At 59.8% G+C, this 27,011-nt stretch overlaps 1 protein-coding gene across 3 annotated transcripts in view; it reads right to left on the bottom strand.

Moving 5' to 3' along the window:
* The window catches only part of CASZ1 (castor zinc finger 1), a 143,621-nt gene that overhangs the window by 26,465 nt on the left and 90,145 nt on the right, over positions 1–27,011 (bottom strand). For 2 of the 3 annotated variants that reach the window (XM_045984290.1, XM_045984371.1), the window contains exon 4: positions 25,274–25,312. In XM_045984290.1, the coding sequence (XP_045840246.1) occupies positions 25,274–25,289 (16 nt within the window). In that variant the 5' untranslated portion in view covers positions 25,290–25,312. Of the gene's footprint in view, positions 1–25,273; positions 25,313–25,756; positions 25,869–27,011 lie in introns of those variants that run through there. The other variant, XM_045984206.1, reaches the window with a different exon arrangement.

Genomic DNA, 27,011 nt, shown 5'->3' with positions numbered 1-27,011 from the left:
GCTGCTGCTCTGACCCAGCCCACCTGCCTTCCAGATGTTGCCCTCCCTCTGACTCTACTCCTGGCCCCAGGGGTAGAGGCGGAGAAGAGAAGGCGTGTGGGCCGGGGGAGCAGGGCGGGAGGCAGAGGCTAGGGCAGCGGTAGGGAGTATGAAAGAGCTAAGGTCCAAGTTGCCTGCCCATCCGTCTGCCTTCCGGCCCACTCTGTGGAGCCCTTCTCCCTCCCCCTCCCACAGGGCCCTGGGACATACAGACTACCCCCCTCGTGGTCTGACCCCAGGCTCCTGTCCATGTAAACATTCCCCCGACTTTCTTCCCTAAAATATAAACGCCGTGGCCAGGCCTCAATGGGAGGAAGCCATCCGTCCCCGGCCCTGTCACTGCCCCTTTCATCTCCTTCCCGCCACCAGCCTGCCCGCTGCTCTATTTACACTGGACACTTCCTCTGGGAACAATACTGCCCAGGAGGCAGGCTTCAGCCAGAGGGTGGGAAGGCAAGGGGACTCCTGCCCTGCTTACTCAGGGCCGGGCTCCAGAAAGGAGGCAAGGGGCGAGGCAGCTCAGGTGGGCCCAGTCAGGCCCGGGGGAAGGGGCGACCAGGACCTGCACACAGGTAGCAAGCCCAGCGGCTCTCCCAGACTCTCGCCCTTGGCCTTGGTGGCTCTGGCTCTGTGGGGTGAGCCTCAGAAGGTGGCACGGCTCCAGGACATAGCCTGGTTCTCCCCCTTGCTAGCTCAGGACCCTGGGCGGTCTTTCTCCGCGAGACAGGGCCACGGGGCTATAAGGTGGGAGAGTTGTGGCAAGCAAGGACCTGGGAGAAGGCTGCTGAGCTCCGGCGGGGACAGGCAAGCAGGTGTGATGCGCATCTAGGCACGAGATCCCAAGACCTGGAAACCTCACCCGGCGCAGAAGAGAGAGGGGAGAGCAGAGAGGCTGGGGGGCCTGGTGGGGGACAGGCAGCCCACTCAGCAAAAACAGCACCACCCTCCCATCAGCTCCCAGAGTCTGACCCTTCCCTCCCAGGGCTCCAGACTCCACCAGCCCACCTGCAAGCCGCTTTCCTCTCTGAGCTGAGCAGATCCTGGCGGCAGGCAGGCGGGGCAGAAATCGGACACACATTTCTGGGTACTATCTCACCCTATGCCTCACGATGACCCAGCCAAGCAGGGACTGCCATCATCCCATTTGATGGAAGAGGCAACTGATCCCGGAGCCGCGCAGACACCCCAGAGCCTGGGGTCACAAAGGCTCCCAGGATCAGCACGGTGCGAGAACTGCCACCCCCTCCCCAGTTCGGGCTCCTGGGTGGGCTGTAGGAAGTCCTGGGCCTCTCTGCCCCGTCTCCTCCTCACTCCCACTCCCGGTTCCCATAACACAGAGCCCCCTAAAGTGTTAACTGCAATGGGTAAAATGGTGCAGCAGATTGCTACAATAAATAATTTACTGATATTTATAAATATTCAAATCAGCCAGCTTCAGAAATCAAATGACGGGAGGGCCTCGGGAGAAGGCCTGTTACGGCAGGAATCTCATCCCTCCCTCCAAAGGCTGAGGAGGCCAGGGCTCCTGCCAGTTACGGGGGAGACAGGGGGGCTCCCAAAGCTGCACCTGGGCCCCTGGGCCCTCATCTCAGGGGACTAAGGGGTTGGGGGTGGCTGGGACAGCTCCACCCCCTGGCCAGGTTGGGGCCAGGCCCTTCCCTGATCTGCGCAGCCCATGCTCAAGGGGATGAGAAGTTCCAGTACCCGGTGCCCACGGCCTGGGTCTCCAAGTTGCCTGTCCTGCTGTGGGTGGGGGCGGGGGGCGGTCCCTGGGGGCTGGGCAGGCCTGGCAGCGCACCCCCCCACCCTGCACACTTGTGAGTAATGTGTTTCGGGGCCGGGCGGCCTGTCAGCTACCAGGCTCCGGGTGCTTTATGGGCTCTGCCTGGTGGCTTTGAACTCCCTGGTAGGAAATAAAGTTCTCCCTGTGCGTCCCTTCTAAACATTTCACTCAGTGGAAACGGTGTTTAAGAAAAATGAGGACATATTTCTTCCTAAGGATGCAGTGTCCCCTTTGGGCAGCCTAATGCCCGCTGTATATCAGGGGTGGGGAGGCAGGGCCCGGGCACCCGTCCCCTGGGGTGCGGATGCTCCAGGGCCCACCTGTCCATGGCCAGGCAGCTCAGGGGCCACGGGCACCGCCAGGCCACTGGTGGCTGCCCTGTCCCACAGCCCGGAGGGACAGGGCAGCTGACCGGCTCTGAATGCCTGGCCGATGCCAGATACCACACCGGGCACTTCACAGTGTCGCTTCAGTGGATGCCTCCCCCCATGAGGCTTTTGAACTGTCCCCATTTCCAGACGAGGAAGCAGAGACTGGTGAGATTGGTAACTGCCCATGGTACCCTGCCCCAGGTCAGTGCTGGAACTGGACTCCCACGGGGCTCGGATGTCCGCGGTCATGGTCTAACACCCCACACACCGCTCCCACAGCCTCCCAGTCTGGGTGGTGGTAATGTTGGAGTCTCTGCCCTGTCATCCCTAAGAACTTGAACTTGATGGGCCACAGGCCCCAGTTTTGGGGCGGGGGCGGGGGGAATGCATCTATGTTTGTTCAACAACCCCTCTGAGTTCCTTCTATAGGCCAGGCTCTGGGCTTAATCCTCTGGACACGACGTGAGCAAGAAAGACTGTCCTGGTTCCTGCCACCACAGCCAGCCCAAATTTAGACAAGGGGGCAGACGTTCACGTCATTACAAGCACGACTGCTGTGGTGGAAGGTCCAGGTGCCACAGGGGCAGTGAGCCTGGGGAGCCAGAAGATCCCGCAGGGACAGGTGTCCCATTCCCTGCTCCCCCCAAGCTCCCTGACCACCCCTCCCACCTCTCTCCTCGCTCCCAGTGCCAGCCCAGTTCACTCCCCTATCTTCTATCTTCTCCGGCTGTGACCCCCTCCCCCAAGCAGCACCTGTCCCCTAGGAGAGGGTGTCCTCCTCTCTCGGGCCAGAGTGCACCCCCAGCTTGGAACAGAAGGGCCGTCCTGCTTTTGCGGGCGGGAGCAGTAGCCACCGCTCCCCAGGGCTCTCAGCCAGGCCTGCTGGTCCCCAGCAGCGTTAAGACGGGAACTGGGGGGGCCCCGGCCACCGGGCCCTACTTGCCCCCCTTTGTTTATTTATTTATTATGATTTTTTAGTCCAGTTAAAAGGTTTACTATCCAGACGCGTCTAAGTGGCCTCACTTAGCGTAAGTAACTCTATAAATCAGGGCAACTGTTAGCATCCACCGCGCGGGCTGGCTATCAATCTCCCCCAGGTCACAGCCAAACAGGAAGGGGAGAAAAAAAGAGCTACCACCCAGGGGAGATTTAAAACACACACGCACGCACACACACACACACGGGCGCGCGCAAGGCCCACACACGCACCGTGCACGCGCACGCACACTCGGGCGGCTCCATATTTGTACAATCATGTTAGAAATCACACATGCACGCGCAGAGCGGCCCGGAAACTGGCCGTGCCGCGTGTGGTCACGATAACAGAGCACAAACGAGCCTCCTGCAGCCGAACGAGGAGTCAGAGCCCGACGGCAGGGAGCCTCCGTGGGACCCCCAAGGCCCGGCGTTCACTGCTGGAGCTGCCCTGCTGGGGGAAGTGGCTCTGGAGGGCTGGGGAGGGGCACTGCTTGGTCCCCTCCGCTCTCTGTGGCCCCTGCCTCTGCAAACCCAAAGGGCTGAGCGTTCCCCTTTTCCGTGCCCAACATAAACAGCAGGGAGGCTGGGGCTCACCATGGTCCGGGGTCTTTGCCAGCCACGCCCGAGGCCGGGCACGCCCCCGACACAGGGTGGCACCATCTGAAGGAGTGACCAGCTGCCTCGGAGGGTGCCAAGGCTAGGAGAGTGGCCGGAGCCACCTGTCTACAGGGACGCCCCACCTTTTTCCTCCCCTAGGTGTGGCTGGATGTGCACGTCGATTGGACACAGGCCCCCACGGCCATCACCCCGAGAGGCCCCAGACCTGGAAGGACCCAACGGCTGGGCCACAGCAGGCAGCGGAGTGGGGGGGACCTCCTGGGCCTCCTCTGTGGATCCCCAAGGCCAGACAAGGCGGCCTGAGGGGGGACGGCCCACCCGGGACCCTCCTCTCCCACCTGGCCCTGGAGGCCTCCCAGCTCACCCGCCCGCCTGCCCGCAGCATCTCCTGTGAACTCTATTTCTCTTTCCTCTCTGAAAACAACTGAGCTGTAAATACTGTTTAACCTTCTCCCCCCCTCCCCCCTGCCCCCTCCCCTCCGCACTATAAAAACACAAATATGCCATAACTCAGCCGGCCCGGCCGCCCAGCCTCCAACATGCCCCGCGCCCGGGCCTCTCAGGAAGGTCATTACAAACGACTTTCCGATTCACTGCTCCTGAAATAATTTTGTGTATTAAAACCTGAATCTGCACTTTCTGGGGCCGAAAGCCTCGCTTAATTATGGCGGGTGTCCTTGGGACGGACAGTGATCCTTCACTCGCCAGCCCGCTCCAGCCCTCCGCCCGCCAGCCCGCCCCCCTCCCTGGGCCCAATCTGTTTTCAAAGTGTGTCTGTCCTTTATTAAATTGTTTTCTTTTCCACATTATCAGTTGCCATGGAGACCTCATCTCTCGGATTATTTGAATTTCATTATATCTATTGATTTGGGAGCATTTCATCTTTTTTATTGTTTTTCTGTCAATTTTCAAAACGAATAACCATCTAATTTGCGTCAGTGCTGATTATGTTTGTCCCTCAATAGAGGTCGGCAGCTGCGCTGGGGAAACAAATCAATGAAAAACCATCATAAAACTCCCCACTCCAGTCTCCGGGATGTGTGGGTGACATTCCACGCCTGTGAGAGACACACTCATCAGCTCCAAGTTCGGCTACGGTGGCAGCGCTCAGCTCCACGTCCGCCTCTTCTGGCCTTAATATTTAATTTCGCGATTTGGGCCATTATTAGTGGTGTTTTTATTAGTGCGTGTGCATGTGAGTGTCTGGTGGTGGGCCGGCTGTTCCGTTAATTTGTGGGTGAGGCTGGGAAAGCCCGGAGGAGGGCAGGGCGGACGGTGCTGGGGGTGCGGTGGGAAGTGGAAGGAGCAGGAGGGGATCCCCGAGGAGGGGGGTGGGGGGCCCCCGGGAACGGAAGGACCACGCCGAGGGCCCGGAAAAGGGGGGTCGCAGAAGGGGGACCAAGCGAAGGGGAGGAAAAGAGGGAATTCAAATTGCTTACTTTGTTGGTTTTTTTTAAATAATTTATGCAATTTTAAGCATTTATGTATAAATTTTTTAATAAGCCACCCTGGAGCAGGATGGCCATTAACATCCCAACGTCCTTCTGTCCAATGGGCTGGCGGAGAGGATCAATTTCTGAGAGTACTTTCCCTTTTTTATGACATGATAAAATGCTTTTAAAGCAACTTACACAAATATGGAAATTTTTTTTTTCTTTTTTCCCTGTCCCCTCTCCCTTCCCCTAACAGCCTTCTTATCCACCAGGGTGTGGGGCGGGGGGGGGGGTATGTGTGTACACACACGCGGGGACACGCATGCACACACACACACACACACTCACGCTTGCGCTCCTCCTGCTCCCTCTCCTGCTGGGGAGGGGGGCTGGGGGGGGGCTGGCAGGGAGACAGCCCCAGTTCTAACTGGAACTGGCCGCCTGTCCTTCTAACAAGGGCATAAACTTTCATTACCCATGCACGCAGTCAAAGACAATTTAGGGAAACGCGCTGCTCGGAAAAGGAAAACCTCAGCGATTCGTGACCCACGCCGCTGCCATCTGGGGGGCTCTCGCCTCCAGCTCCAGGGAGCCTGGGTCCTGAACCTCTGGCCCTGCCCACTGGAGGGTCAGGGAGGGGCCCTCGTGGGGGCAGCCTGTGGAGGGAAGGGAGAGAGCAGAGGGAGAGCAAGGGTCTCTGCCTTGGCTGGCCGGGAACACCTGGGCAGACCAGAGGGCAGAGCCCCTTGCCATGCTCTCGCCCAACACGCCTTCACTGGCCCCACCAGGCATGGGCCTCCGCGGGCAAGCATGGGGCTCCTACCCTTCTGCACCCAGTGCTGGCACAGAGCAGAAGCTCAGCTCTGTGGCTGGACGGATGGATGGACGGATGGATGAACGGATGGATGGACGGGTGGATGGACGGATGGATGGACGGGTGGATGGACGGGTGGATGGATGCATGGATGGATGGATGGGCAGATGGAGGGACTGAGTGAAGACAAAGTAGGAAACCAGGCCCAGATGCCCTCAGGCCCCAGCAGGAGACTCACAGATGCTGGAGAAAGGCTCCCTGTCCAGGTTATCACCTGCTCTGGAAGGGGGGATGGGACGGGAGTACCTCTGGGTAGGGAGGGTGGGGGGCACTGGAGAAAGAGGGGCGGCCTGGCTACCATCGCCCCTGCCCTAGGCCTGAGTCCCAACTCCCTGAGATGGAGCCAGGTCTTGTGAGGAAGAGGACACGTTTCCTACACCCAGGCTTGGGGACAACCCTTACTTCCATGTCCCCTTCCCTTTGCAGCCCTTCCTCCCTGTGGGCCAGCAGGAGGAGGGGCCCAAGTGGGGAGCCCCACCCCAGGGCTGAGGGGGATGGTCCCGGTTCCCAGCACAGAGCCTGGAGCCTTTCCCTGCCTTGCCATTGTCGGGACATTGCCTGGCCCTCCCATACCACCCACGCTTGGGCACTGCGACTCTGGCCGCATCCAGATCAGACAAATTGACACCAGAAACTCAGTCCTCCTCTTAAAGCTTGCCACTTCTGACAGAGTTTGGTCTCTGCCCTGGAACTCGGTGTCCTCCTCTGAAACAGGGCTCTTGAAAGGATGGCATCGAGTGACCGGTCTGGCACAGCACCACGGAGCACGTGGGACCTGCTCCTTTACCGGACAGTGACTGTGGGCAGGGTCCCTGTCTTGGGAGCGGGGAGGGCTGCTCCTTCCCAGACCTGGGGGCAGACGCGGGCAGGGCAGAAGCGTCCAGCCTCCCCGAGCTCTAGGAACCCTGGGTCCTCCTGCTTCTCCCAACCCCCAAAGCCCCTTTTGCTCCTGAGGCCCTCAGCTGTCCAGGCTACTGAGACCCAAGTGCTGGAGCATCTCCTGGGAAGCATCTCTCCCTCTGGGCGGGCCTGACCCTTGGCAGTCCAGGAAGAGACCCTCAGCGTCCTTGGAGGCAGCAGCAAGGGGAACCCCTGCTGTCGCCAGGCCACCCTAGCCCTTGGTGGGGACCGGAGGGGAGCCCACACTCCGCCCCTTCTGGGTTCAGATCCCCCCCAACTGTCATTAAAATAACAAGTTTCTGTTACAATCTAAACATTCCCACATCGCATAAAGGGTTATATTACACCCGAGTCACTCCCGGGCCCGTGTTTGCACAGAAAAGCTCACGGCAGGTCCCCCCTCCTGACGAAGTGACTTATTAAAGTTTAAACAGTAATTAACAGAACAATAAAAATAAAGGGATGTTTGGGGAGTCATAGCGCACACAGGGTTTTTGGCGGTGCCAGCAGTTTTTCAGTGCCCTGTGCTGGCAGCAAAATGCGACTGTGAAGCCAGGGGGGACGGAGGACGGGGCCAGGCCGGGGCCAGGGAGGCTTCAGGCCGGAGGGGTAAGGAAGCTCGGCCAGACTGGAGGGAGGGGAAGCGGGGCCCGGGACGCTCACGCGGAGCTGTGCGGGGGGTCACCATCCCCCCCGCCCCCAGACCCAGAGGAGCAGGGTGGGTACCCCGGTAGCAGGAGAGAGAGAGAAGGCCTGACGCTGGCAGGAAACGGCCAAGCCCAGGCTCTGCCATACCAGAGCCCAGCTTGGCCCCGGGCACTTCCGGGAGCCCAGTGCCTTGATCACATCCAGCCAACTCCAGCGCGGTCCTGGCTGGGGGAGCCCTGTGGGCATCATCAGACCCTGCCGAGAATGATTCCCAGGGCTGGACCCCGGCCACTCTGGGCTCCTCTCCCAGTCGGGCAGGTAGCTCTCCCGGCTCCTGTGGCTGGGGCACCGCACACCCCTCAGATCTCTCCGGGAGCTTCTGGCCACTACGAAGCACAAGCAAAGACTCCGGGGAGAGACCCTGGTCTCTGCAGCTCGGTGGCAGGGCGATCAGCCCACTCACGCTGGGCCCCAAAGGGAGGAAGCCCGGGGCCATCGAGGCCAGGGTGGGCCCTGCTGGTGGGAGTCCTCACTCAAAAACTGCCTCAGAGGGCCGGGCCCCAGAGGTCTGGTCCAACCAAGGCCAAGTCAGTCATCCTTCACCCTCTCTGGTTCTCCGGGCACAAACTCCGCCTAGAGGAGCTCAGACACCTGGCCGTAGGGATGGCAGAGAGCCAGGAAGGAGCCCTGGAAAGAGGAGGGGCTCCACCTGGACAAGGCTAGCACGTTCTGCTTTTTCCTAAAGCCGTGGGGGCCAGGGAGGAAGGGTGGGTGGGAACCCCTGGAGGCCACAGCGCACGTGTGTTCTCAAACGCCGGCTGGGTGATGGGTACCAGGTGCTGCTGGGCGGGCCTCGGACTCGGCAGCCCCCAAATGCCCCCACTTCATCCCTCTCCCAGACTCCTTGGGCTGTCCTGGGCTGTGCTGTGGGGTGTTCTCTCTCTCTCTCTCTCTCAGAGCCTGTGGCTAGTCTTGAGGACCTCGCCTACGTGCCCACTGCCTATGCCTGTCCTTCCCAGAGAAGCCGCTGCACAAAGCTCTCTCCTCGCCGCACAGGATTCGTTCCCAACGCGGTTTTGGGTACAGCACCCGCAACTGCGTTTCTTCCCACAAAGGCAGAGCAAAGGGCCAACCTTGGGGACACCATGAGGCCCTCAAGGGCACTCTTGACCCTTCTCTTGGCCTCTTCCATCTCCCTGTGCCTCAGTGCACCAACCTGTCCAGGCCTGCCTGGGCATCTGACCTCTGCTGGAGCCTCTCTCCACCGTGGTGGCTGCCCCCAGTGGCCCGGGCCAGCACCAAGCCAAGACCGGCCCCCGGCCCCGCGAAAGCAGCCCGGCTGGGTCGCTGGCACTGCGTCCCAGGCCAGTTCCTCCGCATCACAGCTTTGGGGGCGGACGGGAGCTGCTGACAGCCACATGTGGAGGTGAGGCGCTGGCTCGGGCCAGATGTGCTCTCTTAGCTCTGAGTCTCCTGGGATCTAGTTCCCGGGCAGCTGGCCGGCATAAAGGGCAGGGACTCTGGCTCTGGGTGGCCCCCATGGTGCCGGGCTGTGCCCCTGCCTCTCACCAAGTTCCCGCAGGTACATCTAGGGGAGTGCTGGGCCCAAATGACCTCCTTGCCGCCTAGGCTCTAGGCATGAAGAATTTTGCCCTGAAGACGTGGAGAAGAGCCAGTAGAAGAAGGGCTCTCCCCCCCCTCTTTCCTGGGCAGAGTGCTTTGGGGCTCCAAAAAGAGTGACTCTGCCCCAAGAAGAGTAACTTATGGTAGAGTAGAGGGTCAGGCAATGCTTCCCAATCCCGCAGCTGCTCAGCTTGGGAGCCAGCCTGGAAGGAAGTCAGGGGCTCGATCCCCCCCTTGCTCCTGGAGGAGGCCCCCCACCAAGTCACCCAGCACCAAAGCTGGGGTAGGAGCCGGGAGACACAGTCAGGGTTAGGATAAGGACTGATGGAAGGAGGGCAGGTGGGGCCAGTGGGTTTCTAACAGGTGTGTTGTAATGTGGGGCAAACTGGGAGCAGACTGCTCATCCTAAATGCTCTGTTTCTAGAACCTTCCACCTTTCCCCTTATCCCAGGGGCATGGCAAGGAGCTCTGGCTAGACAAGGAGTTCCAAGGGTGGCACCCATCAGAGCACAGGTTGCCCTAGATTTGCACAGAACTTTAGAACTGGAAGGGAACTGAGGCCCAGGAGGTTGAGAGGCTCGTCTGTCAGAAGCCCACATCACTAACTTGGGAGGACTAGACAAATCCAGGCTCCCCACCTGGGCCCTTCTTGTGACCAGCAGATCAAATTGCTCCCCATTGGTGCTTTAAAGGGGAACTTTCTGCAGCCCTCGCAGACCGACTGCTCTAGGACCCCCTGGCCCCAAACCCCACAAGGGCTCCCTGCTGAAAAGCTTCAACCCCATACTGGCCCACCTGGGCAAGGACCCCAAATAGCTCTGAACCAACACTTCCAGGGTGCAGGGCCTGCAAGGGGCACACGGGGAGATCCTGTGGCCTGGCTCACGCCCTGGAAAAGGGGCAGGACATGGGGGTGGCCATCTGAGGGGGAGCCTGCCTGGGCTCAGGGTGGGAGCATGTGTGTTCGAGGGAGGGGACCCTCCTCTTGCAGAGACTGAGAACCCCAGAACTTGCGATTTGTTCTGTGAAGGGGAAAACACCGTTCTGGGATTTAGAGGAAAGGCCTGTGAGAGAGGCAGCCCCGGGCGAGAAGGTGGGGACGGCAGCAGGTGGCAGTGGGGTGCCATGGGGGACGCAGCCGTCCCCACCCTCCCTACAGCCCATCTCCACAATCCCCTTGCTGAGGCTGCCAACGACATGAGGGGACTAATTTAGGAGTATTTTTAAAACCGTGGCCCTGGTGGAGGGGTTTAGCAGTTGTCAGCCATCTGGAGTAAGGAATTACCGTCACCTCCCTGATCCTATGGCCCTAAACCCAAAGCTGGTTACAGCTCAAGGGGGAGGCAGCAGGTGGGTGGGGTGGGGGCCTGTCCCAGGGAGGTGGCCCCAGGCCTGGGGAGCCCCCCCCCTTTGCCCTGGGAGGGGGCCTGGGTCTGGGGAGGGGGCTGGAGAGCCCAGTGTCCTCTGTGCCCACTCAGGCTCCCCCGCCTGCTCACGCGCGCTCACTCCCCGGGCCGCGCCGGCTCGCGCAGGGGCCGTCAGGTAAATTAGATCTGAAAGCTGACAATTTCTGACCATATTTCCTTGATTATTTCAAACAAATGCACAGCAGCCGCTGTAAGGAGATTAAAGTGACATAAACGTCCCGAGTGGGAGGGGGGAGGGCAGAGGATTCAGGTCACCCCCATCCGTCCCCCGCCTGACAGACGCTATATCGCTATCCAATCCAATAAAAAATCCCCCCCTTTTGCTTTAATTAATTTTACAGCTAGCTTGCTTAATTACTTTCAATCAAAATCCTCCTGCCATCGCAAAATTAGAGATGGTTGAGCTCCATTAGCCTAAATTCTTCATTTCCATATAGAAAAGAGGCTGTCTGCGTAGCCAGCCTAGGCCCCTGGCAGGACAGACGCCCGTCTGCCCGCCCGCTGCCAGCCAGCCCACTCCTGGCCTGCGCTCCCTGGCTGGCTGTGGTCTGGGCATTTCCCCCATCCCACTCCACCACTGCTCCTTGGGGCGGGGGGGGGGAGGCGCAGGCAGAGTTGAGGTCCAGGAGGGGTACACGCCCCCAAACCCCCAGCCCTTCCCCTGACTCATTAAGGGACTGTGGAAAAGAGCAGGGCTGGACGGCCAGGGCCCTGGGGCCGGCAGCTCCTGGCTGAAGGAATGGAGGATCCTGGGATCCCGCTTTCCTGCTCAGGGGCCCCTGCTGCTCCCTGGAGGAGCCTAGTCCCCTGGCCGCCCAAGCCCCCCATGGGACCCTTCTAGGTCCCCTGCCTCAGGCCTCTTTAGGAAGCAAAGCTCCTGGGAGCACAGAAGCCCTTCCTGCCTTGCACTTAAGCCCTGGTCGGTGGAGACCCCCGGAACCCACAGCACTCAGGGTCCCCTCCCTGCTGTCTCCAGGCTGGAGTCCTTGCTCACTGTCTGAGCGACTCCAGGGCCAGCTGTCTCAATGGTGCTAACAGACCACGCAAGCAGCCCCCACAGACTCTGGTGTTCTCCAGGGGGCCCCCGTGTGGGCCCCTCCTCGTCCTCTCATATCCCTGGTTCCCAGTCTGCAACAGCTGCTCCTCCACCCCCAGCCTGGGTCGGGTGGGTGGCGGCTCTGGGCTCTGTCCACATCCTGTGCCTGCACTGGCTCTCTTCTCCTCCCCTCCACCTGCCTCCTCCTCGCAGCCCCCAACCCCAACTCCGGAAGCTCCACTTCAGGTTTTCCATCCTACAGCCCTGAGTGTCACCACAGGGTCCGGCCCAACCTGGGCTCCGGCTGATTAAGGATCTGCAACAGGATGTAGGGATTACAGTAAAACCTGGCTCCGGATCTACAGGGGCAGGGGGCCAAGTCCTGGCTCTGGGACTCCCCTTCCCTCCCATTTCTGCACACCTCCTTCCTCTCGTCTGCCTAAGATCCTGGAAGGCTGACCCTCTGGGGCCTTCCTGGGGTCTTGGCTGGACTCTGAGAAGTGGATGACAAGGGGTGGCATTATGGGACCCGAATCTGGCAAAAAAGGCAGTGTGGGGATGGGATGGGGATGGGGAGTTACGGCTGAAATCTGCCCTGGACCATTGAACAACGGGGACCGGGAGCTAACCTGGTCCTCCTCAGGGATCAGGTATGGAGGCAAGGTGTCCCGGGTCTGACCTCTGGGCACAGGTAGAGCAAGGTAGGGAAGGAAGTGCTCTAAAGGCTCTGTGAGGCCCTTCTAGGCAGCGGGTCTTCTGGCTGCCCCATTGCCATGGCTGACTGACTCTGGGGTGTGGGGCCAGCTCAGGTCGGGTGAGGAAACTGACCCTAGACCCCCAGAGCCTGGCTTCCTGGACACCAGGGGCCTCCTGGTCTGTCTCCGGGCTCCTCCCTTCTAAGGGTCAGCACACGTCCTCCTCTTTCACAGCTCAGGTGAGTTTCTCCAATATATCCCAAGTACCTACAGGCAGATACTTTCCAGGGTCTCGCTGGCCCTAGGGACGCAGGGAGCACGGTTTCAGGTGTCAGAGGGCTCAGGGTCTCCTGGGGAAGACACACCAGCCTGGGAGTATTTTGCACACCACGCAAGGCCCGGGAGGGAGGCCAGCTGTGAGTTCGAGGAGGGCCTCACGGAGGCCAGCAGGTGCAGGAGGTAAGAGGTGGGTAGTAAGCAGATACTCGGACTCGTGCCACAGTCCCAGCTGGACTCCCCTGGGCTCCTGCAGCAGCTCTGCCCCCGACGCGGGTCTGCACACTCTCTCCTGCCCCCCTCTTCCGCGAGGCATCAGCAGGAGGAATGGGGAGCAGCCCACCCCTCCGTGGCACTTGCTGACTTCCGGGCTACTCTCCGTCCCTCAGGAACAGGGCTGAGCCCATTCCTGCTCTGCCTCCAAGCACTGTCCCTGGCACAGATGGGTCTACTTGGTAGGAGGGTGGCTGGAAGAGCAAGTCCCGGGCCAGTTAGCCAGAGCTTGAAGGAGCACGGCCCTAGCGGGCTGGCACAATTCACCATCCAGCCCTGGCTGGCCAGCCAGCACCTGTGGAACAGGGACCAGCAGCCCCGCCCCCACAACCTCCTTTAGTTCGGGGCGAATCCCACCCGGACCTCTATGCATCCATGCATCCTTCTGACATCCCAGGTGAAATTTCACTTCCTCCTGGAAGGCCTCCGAGATCACCACACTCTGTAGGGCCCTGGCCTTGTCCTCTCCTGACGCCCTCCTCCGTGTGCAGCTTTGGTAATGACTTGCTTAATGACCCTTCTATCTCCTTAGACTGCAGGATCCGTAGGACGGGACTACTGTTTCAGCAGAGCGCCTGACCCAAATAAATATTTACTGAATGAATACAGAAAACTAAGTGCTTCTTAAGTTCATTAGGGGAAGAGCGGGGACTGGGGGGGTGTGGCCGGGCTTCTGTACCAAGCAGGCCCTGTGGAGCTCTAGGAACCTCTCCTCCCTGGCATGGGACAGAGGCTGAAGCTTTTGGGTCTCTGACCCTCTTGTGCCTCAGGCTCACCTCCAAATGCCCTCCGCAGGGCTCTGCCTCGAGAACAAAAGAGGCCCCAGTTGTTCCAACACTTCTCTGGGAGAGGAACAACTGTTACCGGCCAGGCCCCTTCGGAATCAATCCAGCAACTGTTTGCACTGTGCTGCCCGGCTCTCCGCCACCTCCTGTCTCTGTCCCAAAAAGGAGAAAAGAAATTGAAAAAAGATGGGGTGGGGGGGATCCCATCCACAGCCCCACCATCTCCCTGCAGCCCCTCTCAAGTCTGTCTGAAAATGTTATTAACACAAAGAGGGCACAGGGACAGACACCTGCCGCAGCAAACACAGCCGAGGGTGAGGCTGTGAGATCAGGACCCAAAAAAAGGAGAAGGGAGTGCAGGCTGCCTGGAGAGATCAAAGCGGAGGGAGGGGCTGTGGGTGGCAGGGGGAGAGCTGGGAGAGCTGGGAGAGCTGGCCCTGCCCAGGACAACAGCTCCAGGGTGAGGGAGGGAGAGGCCAAGGCCAGCAGAGACCCCGGAATTGGAGGCTCCCTGAGGCCAGGCTCCCGGAGGCCGGGCTGAATGGAGAGGCAGGAGGCTTCTGTGGGGGCAGTGGCTACGACGTGGGGGAGAAGAGGGAAGGAGAAGTTGACTGGGGAGGAGAGAGAGAGGTCTATTAAAAACCTCTCAGTGCATAACACAAAATGTCAGGGTTTATAGCTTCATTCTTGGCATTGCCGGGACCGAGAACCCTGCACAGAAATGTCACCGCTTGTCATGTTTAATCACCTGCTGTTTGTTAACACCTTCCCTGCAAGGAGCCTGTCTCAATCTGCCCCTGGGCCCCCAAGGGACCCCGAAACAGAAAACATCCTGGGTTCCTTCTCTGGACTCTTGGCCCTGCCCTGGGGTCTCAGGGAGGCACGCCATTCACCACCTATCTGAAGGCCTCCCGGGAACCCCCAAAGTGACCCTTCCAATCAGGCAGGCCCAGGGAAAGGGGCCCATGCGGACTGAGCAGGAGGCTGTACCCTCTGGCCGCGGGGGCTGGGTGTTCCTCGGCTGCCTGTCTCCTGCTCTGTCCACCGGCCTTTCTAGAGCTGGCTGGCCGGCTGGCCCCTCTGTCTAACCCAGCCTCACTCCCTCCCCTCCAGGGGTGAGAGAAGATGAACAGAGGAAGGCCTGCTCAGATCCCCACAGGCAGGAGTTCCCCAATCGGTCTGCTTGAACAGCAACTGCCGTAGGACACGGAACATTCGCAGCTCCTGTCCGCATAGTTACAACCCAGGCTCACACCAGCTGAGGTTCCGGCTTGGCTCACTCTTGGAACATGCTTTCCTGAGTTGTTTAGACTAGGAATTCTCAGTCCTAATGCCCCATAATTCCTTCCTCTGGGGTGGCGGTGGGGGGATAGGTGTGCGGTAGGAGCCTGGAAGAGGCCACTCAAGCAGGCTCAGTCCGCCCCAGAGCACCCGGCCGCTCCCGCCCTCCCTCGGAAAGCAGCGTGGGCAACACGGGTCCTCTCTAGGATTATACCTGCCATACTCAGTACGGCCCCGAGCTCAAATCCCAGGCAGGGACAGCAGCAAGTTTATCCGCTCTGGTTCCCAAGGAGGCCCCATTGCTTCTAGAAGCCGTGAAGGCCAATGGTGATATGCACCCCTTCTCTGAGCTGCAAGGGTCTCCTGGTGAACCAGGGGAAACACGCTGATCTTCCCTCCAGCGAAGTCTCTGCGTGCACAGAAACACATCCGACAAACACGCTTTTGCAGTCCTGTCTCCTCGGGGAACGCCCGAGACTCTCCTCCTGAAGGGCCCAGGGTCCAGTCTGCTCATTGCCATTTCACCAAAGAGACAAGTCAGGATGTTTTCCCACTCCCCTGCAGCCCGTCCCTGCAAACAGAAGGGGAGACCCTTTTTCAGGAGATGGGCAGTAACGAGTGCCTCGAGGGGAGGCTTCCTCCAAAAAGCTCAAAATGCAACCGTGTGAAAAAGTGCATTTTATTTTGCAGGGAAGGCCCAGGATGTGCCCACATGTTAGGGGTGGGATCTGGGGGGACCCAGAGATGTTTGGGGGCAGTGGGCCCAGCAGCATGGGAGATATCCAGGACTGGGCTGCCCAGCAGAGGGGTCCTCCAGTAAGACCCTCTTCCTCATGGGAGGCTGCCCCGCTCCCTGACCTATCCGTGTCTCTGAGCCACAGGACAACTCCCTGTCTGTCTCCCGGGGACTGTGGTATTAGACGTGGGGAACTCGGAATCTCTCGGAAGGCAGGTAGGCACTAGGTAAACTTGCAGGTGTTCTGCTGCCATGATTCTGCCCTGTGTGCCCATCCTTGCCATGGGGAAAGAGCTCAGCGGAAAGGGGCGGGGTGTGGAGGTGGGTGCCCAGGGGCAAGTCCCTTCCTGCGCCCAGCAGAGGCTCCGAGGCAGTGCCCCGTCCTGCCTGGGAAGGCGTGTGTCATACCCGCTTGAGTTCACACGCGCCTCGCCAAAGGCAGCAGCTGGGGGTTTTAGGTGGTGCCTGTTGTAAATCACCCATCCTGGACAGAGAGCATTCTAGTCCAGGAGGTGCTTGGGCCCTCCGGGACCCCAAGGGAGGGGCCGTGTCAATCAGCCTGTCCACGGGCCTCCAACACTCAGGTGTTCACAGGATGTGGGTCTTTCCGGTCCTGGGCGAACTAGGGTGGCTGGTCACCATGCTGGGATCCGGAAAGTGCTCCCAAAGCTCTGTGTTCTTGGGTGTCAAGAGACATGCTCTCTTGATGCCCAAAACGTGCTCCTGGGTGAAATGACCACCTAGAGCCTTCTCATGCCTAAGGGACATCAGACTCGAGCCTCTCCCACCTGGGGGCTTTGAAAAGCCGGTCCCCAGCATTGACAGGGACTTGAATGCGCATGGGATGTGTCCTCTTGGCTCAGCAGGCCATGGTGAAGCGTGAGAGGAGCTGGGGGGCAGGGCCTGGCCTGAGGTTTGGGGACCCCGACTCTAGACCTGTTCTGCCCAAGCCACTTGGCTTTATCCGATGAGCACACGGCCTCCGAGCCAGGCCCTCTGGTATAACCCTTCCATTAACTTACTATTCGATGGGAAATTACGCCTCACCCAGGAATATAAGTTTTCATCTTATTTTAAGTTAGATTCTTAAAGCAATTAGCAAGGCATCTGGCGATGACCTCACTGCTGTGGCTGGGCCCCGCAGGGGAGGAAGGCTGCCCTGAAGCTGCACAGACCCCGGGCTCCAGGCCATGAGGGGAGCTCAGCGAGAGCTGGGAGCCTCTAGACACCTGTCCTGGGTCCTGGGAGGGAAGTTGGTGGTGGGGGGGGGGGGCGCAGAGTAGTGTCTGATATTCGCTATTTGTGGAAAAACGCCTTTCCAGCACCACCTGCCCCGTGAAGCTCCCGGTGGCAGTTGCCGAAAAGCCTCAGCAGCTGGGGCCGCGGGCACATTTTCTATTTTTAATTGTTCGATCGGAATATTAACTCATCTAGGTCCGCTCCCAAGACACACTTCCCAGCCAGAGGGTTTCCCCCATTTCCCAGACCTTCCTCTCTTTCTCCCTCTCGAGTCAGAAATCAACTTTCAAATTAAAAATTGGAGACACAGACCTCGGTGAGTTTGCAAAGGATCGGGGCACTGGGGAGAAAAAGAAAGTAGGCGCTCCTCACCCAGAAGCGTCCCCAACGCCTTGTCTGCTCTTCTCTCTGAGCTACTGACCCAAAGTTTTGGGGCAGCAGCGACGGGCTCGAGCACACACAGGCACTGCCCCGGAGCCCTGCTCTTCCTGGCTGAGGAAGACTCTGCTCTCCGCCCCCCCTCCCGCTCAGCCCCACGGACTGGCTGCTCATTTGTCAATCTCGAGGGCCACCCAGAGGGGCTGGGGCCACTCAGGAGGCCCCTAGGGAAGAAGGCACGTGCCCCTGGGCTCAGACGGCCTTGGCAAGAGGCTGACTTTCCTTTTAGCTTCCATCTCCGTAAGGAAGGGAGGGCCGCGTCTCTATGGAGCCCAGAGGAGAACCTGCCAGAAACTCCTCTGTGGGAGCAACACCAAGGGCTCCCAGCCCAGTCCACCAGCGGGAAAGTCACACACGCCAGCCCGAGCCAAGTGTCGCTCGAGCTTGAGGCTTGGAAGAGACTGTTAGGGCCAAACCCAAACATTTTGGCCTCCTCACCCCATTCTAGGGGGCCCCCCAACAGCACCGGGACCACTCGGTCTCCTTTCCCCTGCATGCCCTTGGCCCTCCTGCGACGCTCCTCCTTCTCAAGGTCACGGGGCTGTCCACACCAGGAATATTTACTCACCAGACTGGCCCTGTTAGCAGCACTCACCACAAATATGCTTTCTGATAAAGTTGGCAGAAAAAAAGTTCTAGCGCTCAAAGCAATGTCAGAAACCATCCCCCACCCCACCAAGGGAGGGTGAGGTGAGGCCTGCAGCCGGGCAGCCCGGCCGGAGGAGTCCCGGGGCAGGGGCAGGGTTCTGTCACTCTCACGGGTCTCCTTCCTGCGCTACTTCCCAACACACAGCCTGCTGCCAGGGCACTGAGGGCTGGGGACGGTTCTGAGCGAGCCCTGGGTCTCAGCCCCCAAAGGGTACAGCTCAGAAGCCAGGCCATGGTGAGCGGTCCACTGCTCCCACCGGCCAGGAGCCCTCTTGGCGGCCTCTTACCTCCGCTTCTCCCTGGGCCGTCTCACCTCACCGAGCCCCCTTCCCACCCACCCGCCCTCCCTCAGTGCACATGGGCTTTAATGTTTTTATTACCTGTTTGACTCGCTGCCTTATTGCTTCTCCCCTTAATGGGGCCGTAACCGTGGAAACGAGGAATAAACGGCCACCAGAAAATGAGATGATTAAACAGGTCACCCTGGCAAAACAAACTCAGCCAAGGAACCTCTGGGGGTGGGGAGGGGAGGCTACCCCTCCCCCCCCTCCCCACCAGGGCCAGAAGGCTCAGACCAGACGGGGGACCAACATCCTTGTCCTTAGAACTAGGGCAGATACGCTGGGGCGCCCCCTGCTGGGCAGCGGGGCACCTGGCCAACCCCTCCCCCAGGCAGCCCACCTGGCTTGCTGTGGCCTTGGGCTGAGGGGATGACAGGGAGGCAGGCCCTGGTCTATAGGCAGGTGATGATCTAGCCACAGAGATGTACTTGCGGCAGCCATGAGGTGGTGGACCCCCACTTAACTCATCACCAGTTTGCACGCAGCACATTCCCTCCCGGGGGGTCCCCCGAAAGCCCTATAAGGAAAGGCCAATGTGGGCTAAAGCTCAGCTCGAGAAGGTTTCCTCTGGGAATCCCTGGTCTTTGGCAACACAAACGTGTCCACTCCTCTCCTCTACTCTGCTCCCCCAAAGCCAGCCAGTGCCCTAGCCTCAGGCCAGAAGACAACAGGGAGGGCCCTCTTGGCTTTCAGGAGAGTCTCAGCAGCCTGGAGCCCAGGGCACCAGCCGAGACTGTGGGGCCAGAAGAAGCCCCAGGAGGCAGCCTATGGGATGCTGTAAGAACCACAGCAAGCTCAGGAGGGGCCCCAACGCCACGCCAGGGGACAGAGGTCCAAGGTCTCGGCAATGCAGGCCGGGCCCTCTTTCTGGCACAGGGTCTACCTAGGTGGAGGGCTCCTGGGACCTGGGAGGTCCTGGGATCAGGACCTACAGAGGATGGACATGTTGCTGTGAGGTCTGCCTGGGGGCGGGCGGTAGAGTCGCAGACCGTACATCAGTCACTGCCCGCTTGCCCCTCACAGGGTAGCAGGCTGCAGACACCAAAGACCCTCCCAGGCCCAAGCCAGAGTCACGGTGAGTAGCTAATGCAGGCCCCCATCTAACCATACAATGCCTATCTTTATCCTTGGACCCCCTTCTTGTCATCCTTAATCCCAGCCCCACTCCTTCCTGTAAAGCAGGCTATAGAAAGCTCTCAAGGAGCTAAAACCCAGGTCCCAGGGGAACCGGCCAATGTTTCCTGCCTGCCTCCTTCTGCCCCCACTAAGAAGCCGGGAGGCACTTGGCGAAGAGGTACATCAATCAATCAATTCCACCAGCACTAACAGTGGGAAGGCGCGAGACCAGCCCCAGCCCGAGTGCTGGGAGGGGATGTCAACACAGAGCTAACTCTAATGGTGGCCATTAGAAGCAGGAGTAGCAGAAGCAAGCACTTTGCTTGACCTTCTGGGGGCCAGGGGCCAGAAGTCTGAGTGCCACCTGGACACACCCCTGCTGTGGGTCTAACCAGAGCCTCAGAGATGCAGGCCCCCAGCCAGCCTCTTATCTGCTATGTCTTTCCAGGGCCAACTGGGTACCAGGCTGTAAGGAGGAGGGACGAAGTAGGCAGGAGGGCCTGCCTTTAGGGAGCTGGGCGGCCTGGAGGAAAAGGGCAGAAGGTTGTGGTTGCACGATGGGAAGCAGGAGTTCTGCTGCGGGTGAGGGGGGTGGGTGGCCAGGGACTAGAAGGCAAGGGAGGCAAGGCCGTGTGAAGTCCAGAAGGTGCTGGCGGGTGCAGGGAACATCCCGCCGCCTATTTCCTCTGTCCCACTACTTCCCATCCTTTATCAAGTTCAAAGGCCACTCCTTCACAGAGCTCCTGGGGCTCTCTGCCCTGTGCTCCTCTGCCCCTGGTGGCAGATGAACACACCTGTCTCCCTCCACTGGACGGAGAGAGGTGGATTGAGGCTCCTGGAACACAAGGAAGGACCAGGCGGCTTCGTTGCTGTGGCAATTCTAGCAGGTTCTCCCCAACATGTTCTGAATCACCAGCCTCACCACCTGCATGGGGTCTCCTCCAGACAGGGGACACTATGAGCTGATGAACGCAGGGTGTGAGGATGCCTCCCGAGAATGACATTGGGCAGCCAGAAGGTGAATGCTAGACCAAGTGGTTGCCTTTTGCAATCGGTCCAAGGGATGCAGGCCGTCCTCTGCCCTCTGGGATGGCCAGCCTTCTCCTCCTCCCCTGCTCCTTCTTCCTCCTGCTGTACCCTGGCCCAGGGACCCTGGGACAGCTGCTGCTTGCCTTGGGGGACCCACAGGCTGGAAATACTAGAGAGCAACTTCCTGCCCTCCCCAACCCCAAAGATGAGAAGGGGATGCGTCCCCCACCAGGTTGGTCAGGGTTTAAAAACCAGCTCGGAGAGGGCAGTGGTAAAGGACAAGGCTGGGGGCCCCGGGTTGGGGGTGGGGAGGAGAAACGGCCTGACCCCTCTAAGCATGGCTGGCCTGCCGGAGGAGGCTGATGGGGGGACAGGCGCACCCCTAACCTGGCAGGGTCCAGGCGGAGGAGCCGGCGCCCAGAATCTTCCCCGGCCCCACCCGATCCCCAGACCAGGGACTTGAGCCAGGGGCAGCAGCTTTAATGAGGAGATGCTGCTGCGTGACTCAGCCCTCCAAAGGTGTCTCCATTTATTTTATTTTTCCATCATAAAAACCCAAGCTGCAACTCAGCCAGATTCCCTGGCCGTGGGGGATGGGCGAACGGTGGCAGCCATGGCAAGGCGGCGGGGAGGTCTGGCTAGGTGGGCCCAGTGTCCTTCTCGGAGAGGAGAGTTAATGGGTTCTCCTGGCTGGTCCCTACAGGAATAAATGGCCCAGGGTGGGGCCCTTCTAGGGATCCTTCCCGATCTGCCCTTGCTGCCTCTGCCTCCGGTTGCAAGAATGGTTACGCCAGGGCTTTTATCCCGTGTTCTGCTCTGCCGTCTCACAACCAGGACCGGGGCTGGTGCGAGGGCCACCTGGCAGTCCAGAGCCCCGGGTCTCAAATGCCATCTTCCAAAGAGAAGGCCCAAATGATGTGCTTCTCACTTCATCCCCCCGCCCCAGAACGTCATGAACTGCCCCCACCGAAGCTTCCCAGTAAGATCCAGCTGGGAGCTGGAGAGCCAGAGACCTTAAAGGTCATCTGATGCTCCAGTCCCCACACACGTCACAGCCAGCCTCTGTTTGAATGGTACCAGGAAACTCACTACTTCCGAGTCAGCCCATTCTGTCCTTGGCTCTGACTGCTCCTTCCTGCCAAGATGGCACCTACCCCTTGCGGCAGACTGGCAGAACCGGTGCACAGCCTGACTGCAGGGACTGGCCCCAGCTTAGACTGGTCGAGTGGGTGTATCGGGCCAAGTAAAGGCTTGAGGAAGGAAAATTGAGGACAACCTGCTCAGGCTTCCTCCAACCGCTGAGGCCGGGGCTGGGATGCAATGGTGGCGGTTGGGGGGGGGGGCGGTGTCCTGGCCCAGAGTTCCAGCAGAGTTTATCCCAGGGAAGAAGCAGCAGGCCTGGCTCAGTGAGCAGCCCCGATTCCTCCCACTGACCTCACCTTGACCCCATGGCTACCAAGTGGACAGTGCCACCCCTCTCTGGCCCTCCATCTGTGGCCATCCCCTTGAACTCACTCTCTTGCCTCTTTGGCCCTTGACCTGGCAGGGCCTAGCTTGGATCCTGACATACAGCTCTAGCCCTGGACAGCCTCTCCTCTTCTTCTCATGCTCTCCCTGGGCAGAGTGGGGGCAGTTACAAGCAGACCCTGAGAATCAAGGGCAAGGTCCTTCCCAAAGCTTCACTGTTGCTTCGCGGCCCTTGTGCCCCTGCCTCTGGTCTTGCTGGGGCTTAGCCATCAGCCTAGTGGGGCCTAACCCTGGGGAGCTTCCCAACTGCAGGATGGATTTACCTGTGCCTGAAAGCTCCCTCCCCCTCTCCCCTCCCCTGCCCGGCTCCCTCCCCCAGGGAAATCACTCTAAAAGGGCCTAATGGAACTATGTCCTCCTCTCTTCCTCTCTCTCCTCCCTCCCTCCTCTCTTTCCCTTTCCTTTTTTTTTATTAGCATTTGTGGAATTTATTCCCAAACTCTCCTAATCTTCCGTACACAACCATTTGATTTGCATAACCCAACCCCCTCTCATAAAAACTGGCTGCTAGTTTAATTAAAAAATGTAAATTTGCTGTCATCTCGGGGCCTGGTGAATTAGGACGACATCGGCATTTTTTATTGCTAAAGACGTCCAGATTGATCCAGCCCTTGGCTGAACTATGGTGGGGGAACAGGGGTCCACATGGCCCCTAAGGGTCCTGAGGTCCTGCTGTCCCCTTCTGAGAAGCCTAGGTTCTGCCACCACTGAATGGCTTCTGAATGGAATGCTTCGAGACCTGGACCTGTCCAAGGCAGGACAGGATGTTAACCCTAATCCAATGCTTGTAGGGTCCCTGGTGCCAGCAACCTCTTTGGAGTTTGTGCCTTCAGTCTTGTCCTGTGCTAGAGAAGCTCTTGGTGGAAGCTGTCCAGGGTCCCCCCAAAGAAGAGAGCCCCTCACAGTCCCAGCAATGAACCCTGGCCAGTAGGGAAACCTTAGGTCATGGCTGGGTCCAGAAGTACCTTCCAGATCTTGAAGGAAGGTGAGCACGGAGTCAGGCCAGAGCTGGGCTCAGAGGGGGATCTCAGAGTTCCCACCTGCTTCCCTTTTTTTGTGAAGAGAGAAAAAAACGTTTTTCTTCTGAAGTTCTGAAATTAAGCGAAACTTCCAAATTCAAAGAAAAGGCTGAGATGGTCTCACCAGATGACTCCTCCAGGAAGCAGTCAGAACTCTGACACCCAAACCTCCCCTCACTGAGCGGCCAGAGTACAGGTTTGCGCCCTGCGGGGAGAGCCCTGCTCAGCTAGAGAACGCAGCAGTCCATCTCAGTGGCTCCTCCAGGTTCGAGGAAAAGTTTCCAGAACCTATCCCTGGAGTGCTGGGAGAAGTCAGTCTCCCGAAGGCCCAGGAGAGATGCTCTAAGATGTTCTGTACCCGCAGGCCCGGGAGGCTCTCTCTCCAGTCGGGGACACCCTCCAGAAGGGCTTCGGAGTCGTGCGCCCACAGCAGACTGGGAGGCACTGTTTGGGGTAACGGCAGGAGGATGGACGCCCGCTCTAGTTGGCAGACAAGTTGGAGGGAGGTACACGAGGACGGTCCACCTTCCAGCTGAGTAATGCCCAGGTCCACTGTGCCCGCCCACAAACAGAGGCCCGTCTGTAAGGACTGCTGCTTGGCTGCTTGGGTGGGGGCCCTTTTTCCGAAGAAAGGGGGTGGGGCCCGAGGGAAGGAGGTGATGAGACACCTGATTAGAGAGGGGGTGGACTGCCTCTCTGGGGCGTGGAGGCCAGGGAGGGGCAGGGTGGCAGCACTGGCCTTAGACACCTTCACTGATTTGCCCAGCAGGGGGTGTCACACCTTCCCTGCGCGCAGAGGTCCCGAGGCCCTCCACATCCGATTACCCAAGATCGCACCTGGTTGGACACTGTCACAAAACTCTGAGCCATCTCCCTCCCCACAAAACACACACCCACTTCCCAAAGCTGACCACCATGTTCACCCACCCTGGGCCCCACAGTGCTGCCTTCTTCCTGTTCTCTCTGCCTACTCCCCTTTGACCTCAGAAGGTCAAATGTCAGCTCATGGGTCCCAAGGGGCAATGCCATGAACTTGAGCCCATTATAAAGAACAACCCAACTGCCACCTCTCCTTCTATAAATGAGACACAAGGGTTCGGAGATCAGCCTCAATGAACGATAAGCCTGTTTCTTACGGACTTCTTTCAAATACATTCAAGAAGACGACGGTGGCTTTTGTCAGGCTAGGATCTGAGGGTCCTGGTCACAATGTGGTTTCAACAAAGAGGGCTAATTGAGAGCCTATGGTAAACCTCACTCTGGCCTCAGGTGCCCCCTCAGGAACCCCAGATGGGAAGAGAAGCAAAATATTGAAAAAAAGAGAAAAGATTAAAACCAATAAAAACACCAACATATCAGGATAAACTGCTCAAGGCCAACATCATGCTACCTGGAACACCAGCCTAGGTGCCATACTAGGCCCCCCAAAACCCAGAGTCCAAATTTAGTAGTTTGCCTGGTGTATCCCCTGGGGGGAGCTCAAAAGGGGGATGGGAGAGAGTCCTGGGCCCCTCACTTTGAACTGATAACAGCCGCCTCATCCCACGGATTCTCGGGTGAAAAATACTCATTAGCCATAATAAGCGGCTTGATCATCCGACACAGCCTTGTCCCAAATAAATTAAATTCCTTTACCTTGAGACAGTCGCCCCGAAACCAGACTAACCACCTTTCCCAACAGGACGCTGCTTTCAAAAACTAAACCACCCCCCACTAAAAAAATAAAAACACACACCCCACAGCCTGACACACAATCTTTGCAGGAGAAAAAGAAAAACACAACACACACAAAACACGGAGCCATTCAAAAAACACGGAGAACAAAAACCCCCACAAAAAACCCCTAAATCCTCTCTTTGGGTGCCCCCCAGCTCCCTCTCCCCTCTGTTCTTTCATAATGACAAGCATCAAATTAGTCACAGTCACTAAGCAAGTAACAAATAATAACAATAATATCAACCAAAGCCTCGCAATCCAGAAACCAGGGCGAGAAGCGCAGCGGGCGCCGGACCCTCTCCAGGCCAGCCCCCACCCCCTGCTCAGCTGCTACTTCATTGGGCTAAAAATACTAACTTCCGTAAAAGAACCGAAAGAAAAGTGAAAGAGCCTCCCCACCCCCCCGCGTTCCCACCGCCGGTACCTGTACCAAGATCCATTCTCCTCTCTTTGGTCCCAAACTCTTCGAGGAACGCCAAAAACCGAAGGGGAAAGAAAAAACATCTGTTTAGTCTCCCGCAGTGGCCCCCGCTGCCCCTCTCCCGCCCCCCTCCGCTCGCCGCAGCCCCCCGCGAGGGCCGGACGAGTCCCCGGGACCCGGCCGGCAGTGACAGGGGGACCCGGGAGGGAGAGCGAAAGTTTCTCCCTCCCTCCCCCGTCGCTCTCACGCTCCGGCATTGCACACTCGGAGCAGCTCCTCTCGGCTCTCGAGTTTATTAAACTAAAAGAGAAACTATTTATAGACGCGGCCCGGGTCGGGGGGCCCGAGCTGCCCGAGAGGCCGAGGGGGGCCCCCCGCCCGCGCCCGGCCCGGCCCGGCCCGGCCCCGCCCGCGCCCCCCGCCCGCGCCGGGGTCGAGCCCCGCGGCGGCGCCCCCTGCCCTCCCCCGCCCCACCGCCGTACTCACCATAGTCGGAGAGTCGAAAGCCGAATTCACTTAAATAATCAACTTTCATAATACTTAATTAATGCCTAATTGCAACTGATTACTCCCCGAATAACAAGTTGTTTTAAAGCCCTGATGTCATTGCTCCTGACGGTAACACTCAGGGTAACAGTTTGGCAGGAGGGAGCGGGCGGGCGGGAGCGGCCGGGGGCGCTGCCAGGCGCCGAGGTGATTGGCAGGGCGGCCGCGGCGCCGCCTCCTCCGGGCCGAGCCGCGCCGCCCCGGCAGGTGAAAGAGCAGAGCTCGGCCCGCCCGCGCGCGCGCCCGCCTGCCCGCCCGCCGCGGTGCTGGAGTGAATGGGCGCGCGCTCGCCCGCCCGCCGGCCGCGCCGCACGCGCGCCCCCGCCGCTCTGCGCCCCCCCCCGCCCCCCGCCGCCTGCGCGCTCGCGCGCGGCTCCAGCACACCCGCTCGGGCGGCCCGCCTCATTGGCTCAGTGATTCCCCAAACCTTAGACTTCGGAGGAGGAAGGCGGGGACTCGGCGCGCGGACCCGGACGGCTGGGGCGAGGCGGGCGGCGCTCGCGTCCCCGCGCCAACTCTGGCCGGACAACGGCGGGCCCGCGCGCTCGCTCTCTCCTGAACGCGCCCCGGTCCCGGCCCCGCGCGCGCCCCTCGACGGAGGCCGCGCGCGGACTCGCTCCAGGTGCCGGCCGGCCCAAGGCTAGCGGGGCGCGCGGCCGCGCAAACTTTTCCGCGAGGGCGGACGCAGGTGTGAGCGCCTCGGAGTCGCGCCTCCTCGGTCGCGCGCCCCCGTGCTCGCTCTCGCGCGCCCTGTGGGCTTTAGGTGAGGCGGTACCAAGGCTTGTATTTCCCTTCATACCCGACTCTCATGGTGGGGGTGGTGGCCGGGCTCTTTAGTCGCAAGGAGGCTACCGGGAGGTGAGCCTGGCGGGCGGGGGGGGGGGGGGGCGGGAAGGGGGACAGGACATGCGCGTTGGCCTCGCGCAGCTCTGCCTGCCACCTGCAGCAGGTTCCAAGGAGAGTCAGGACCCCTAGCTTCCACCATTTGGGCTTGGCTGTCCCTTGAAATGGGCGCTGGTGCCCTGCCAACCGAGCCGACCCAGGCCCCCTAAACATCCCTGCTCTCCGCCCGGGTCTTTCTTCTCCTCCTCTGCCCCAATTCGGCCCCCCAGCCCTGCAACTGGACCCCGAGGGGCAGCCAGTACCTCACTCCGCTGGGCAGCCTGCAGTCCAAGCTCCCACCACAGATCCATGC

This window comes from Meles meles, chromosome 1 (assembly GCF_922984935.1).
Source record: "Meles meles chromosome 1, mMelMel3.1 paternal haplotype, whole genome shotgun sequence".
In the NCBI taxonomy this organism is placed as follows: Eukaryota; Metazoa; Chordata; class Mammalia; order Carnivora; family Mustelidae; genus Meles; species Meles meles.
This window is presented reverse-complemented; position numbering and strand designations above follow the sequence as displayed.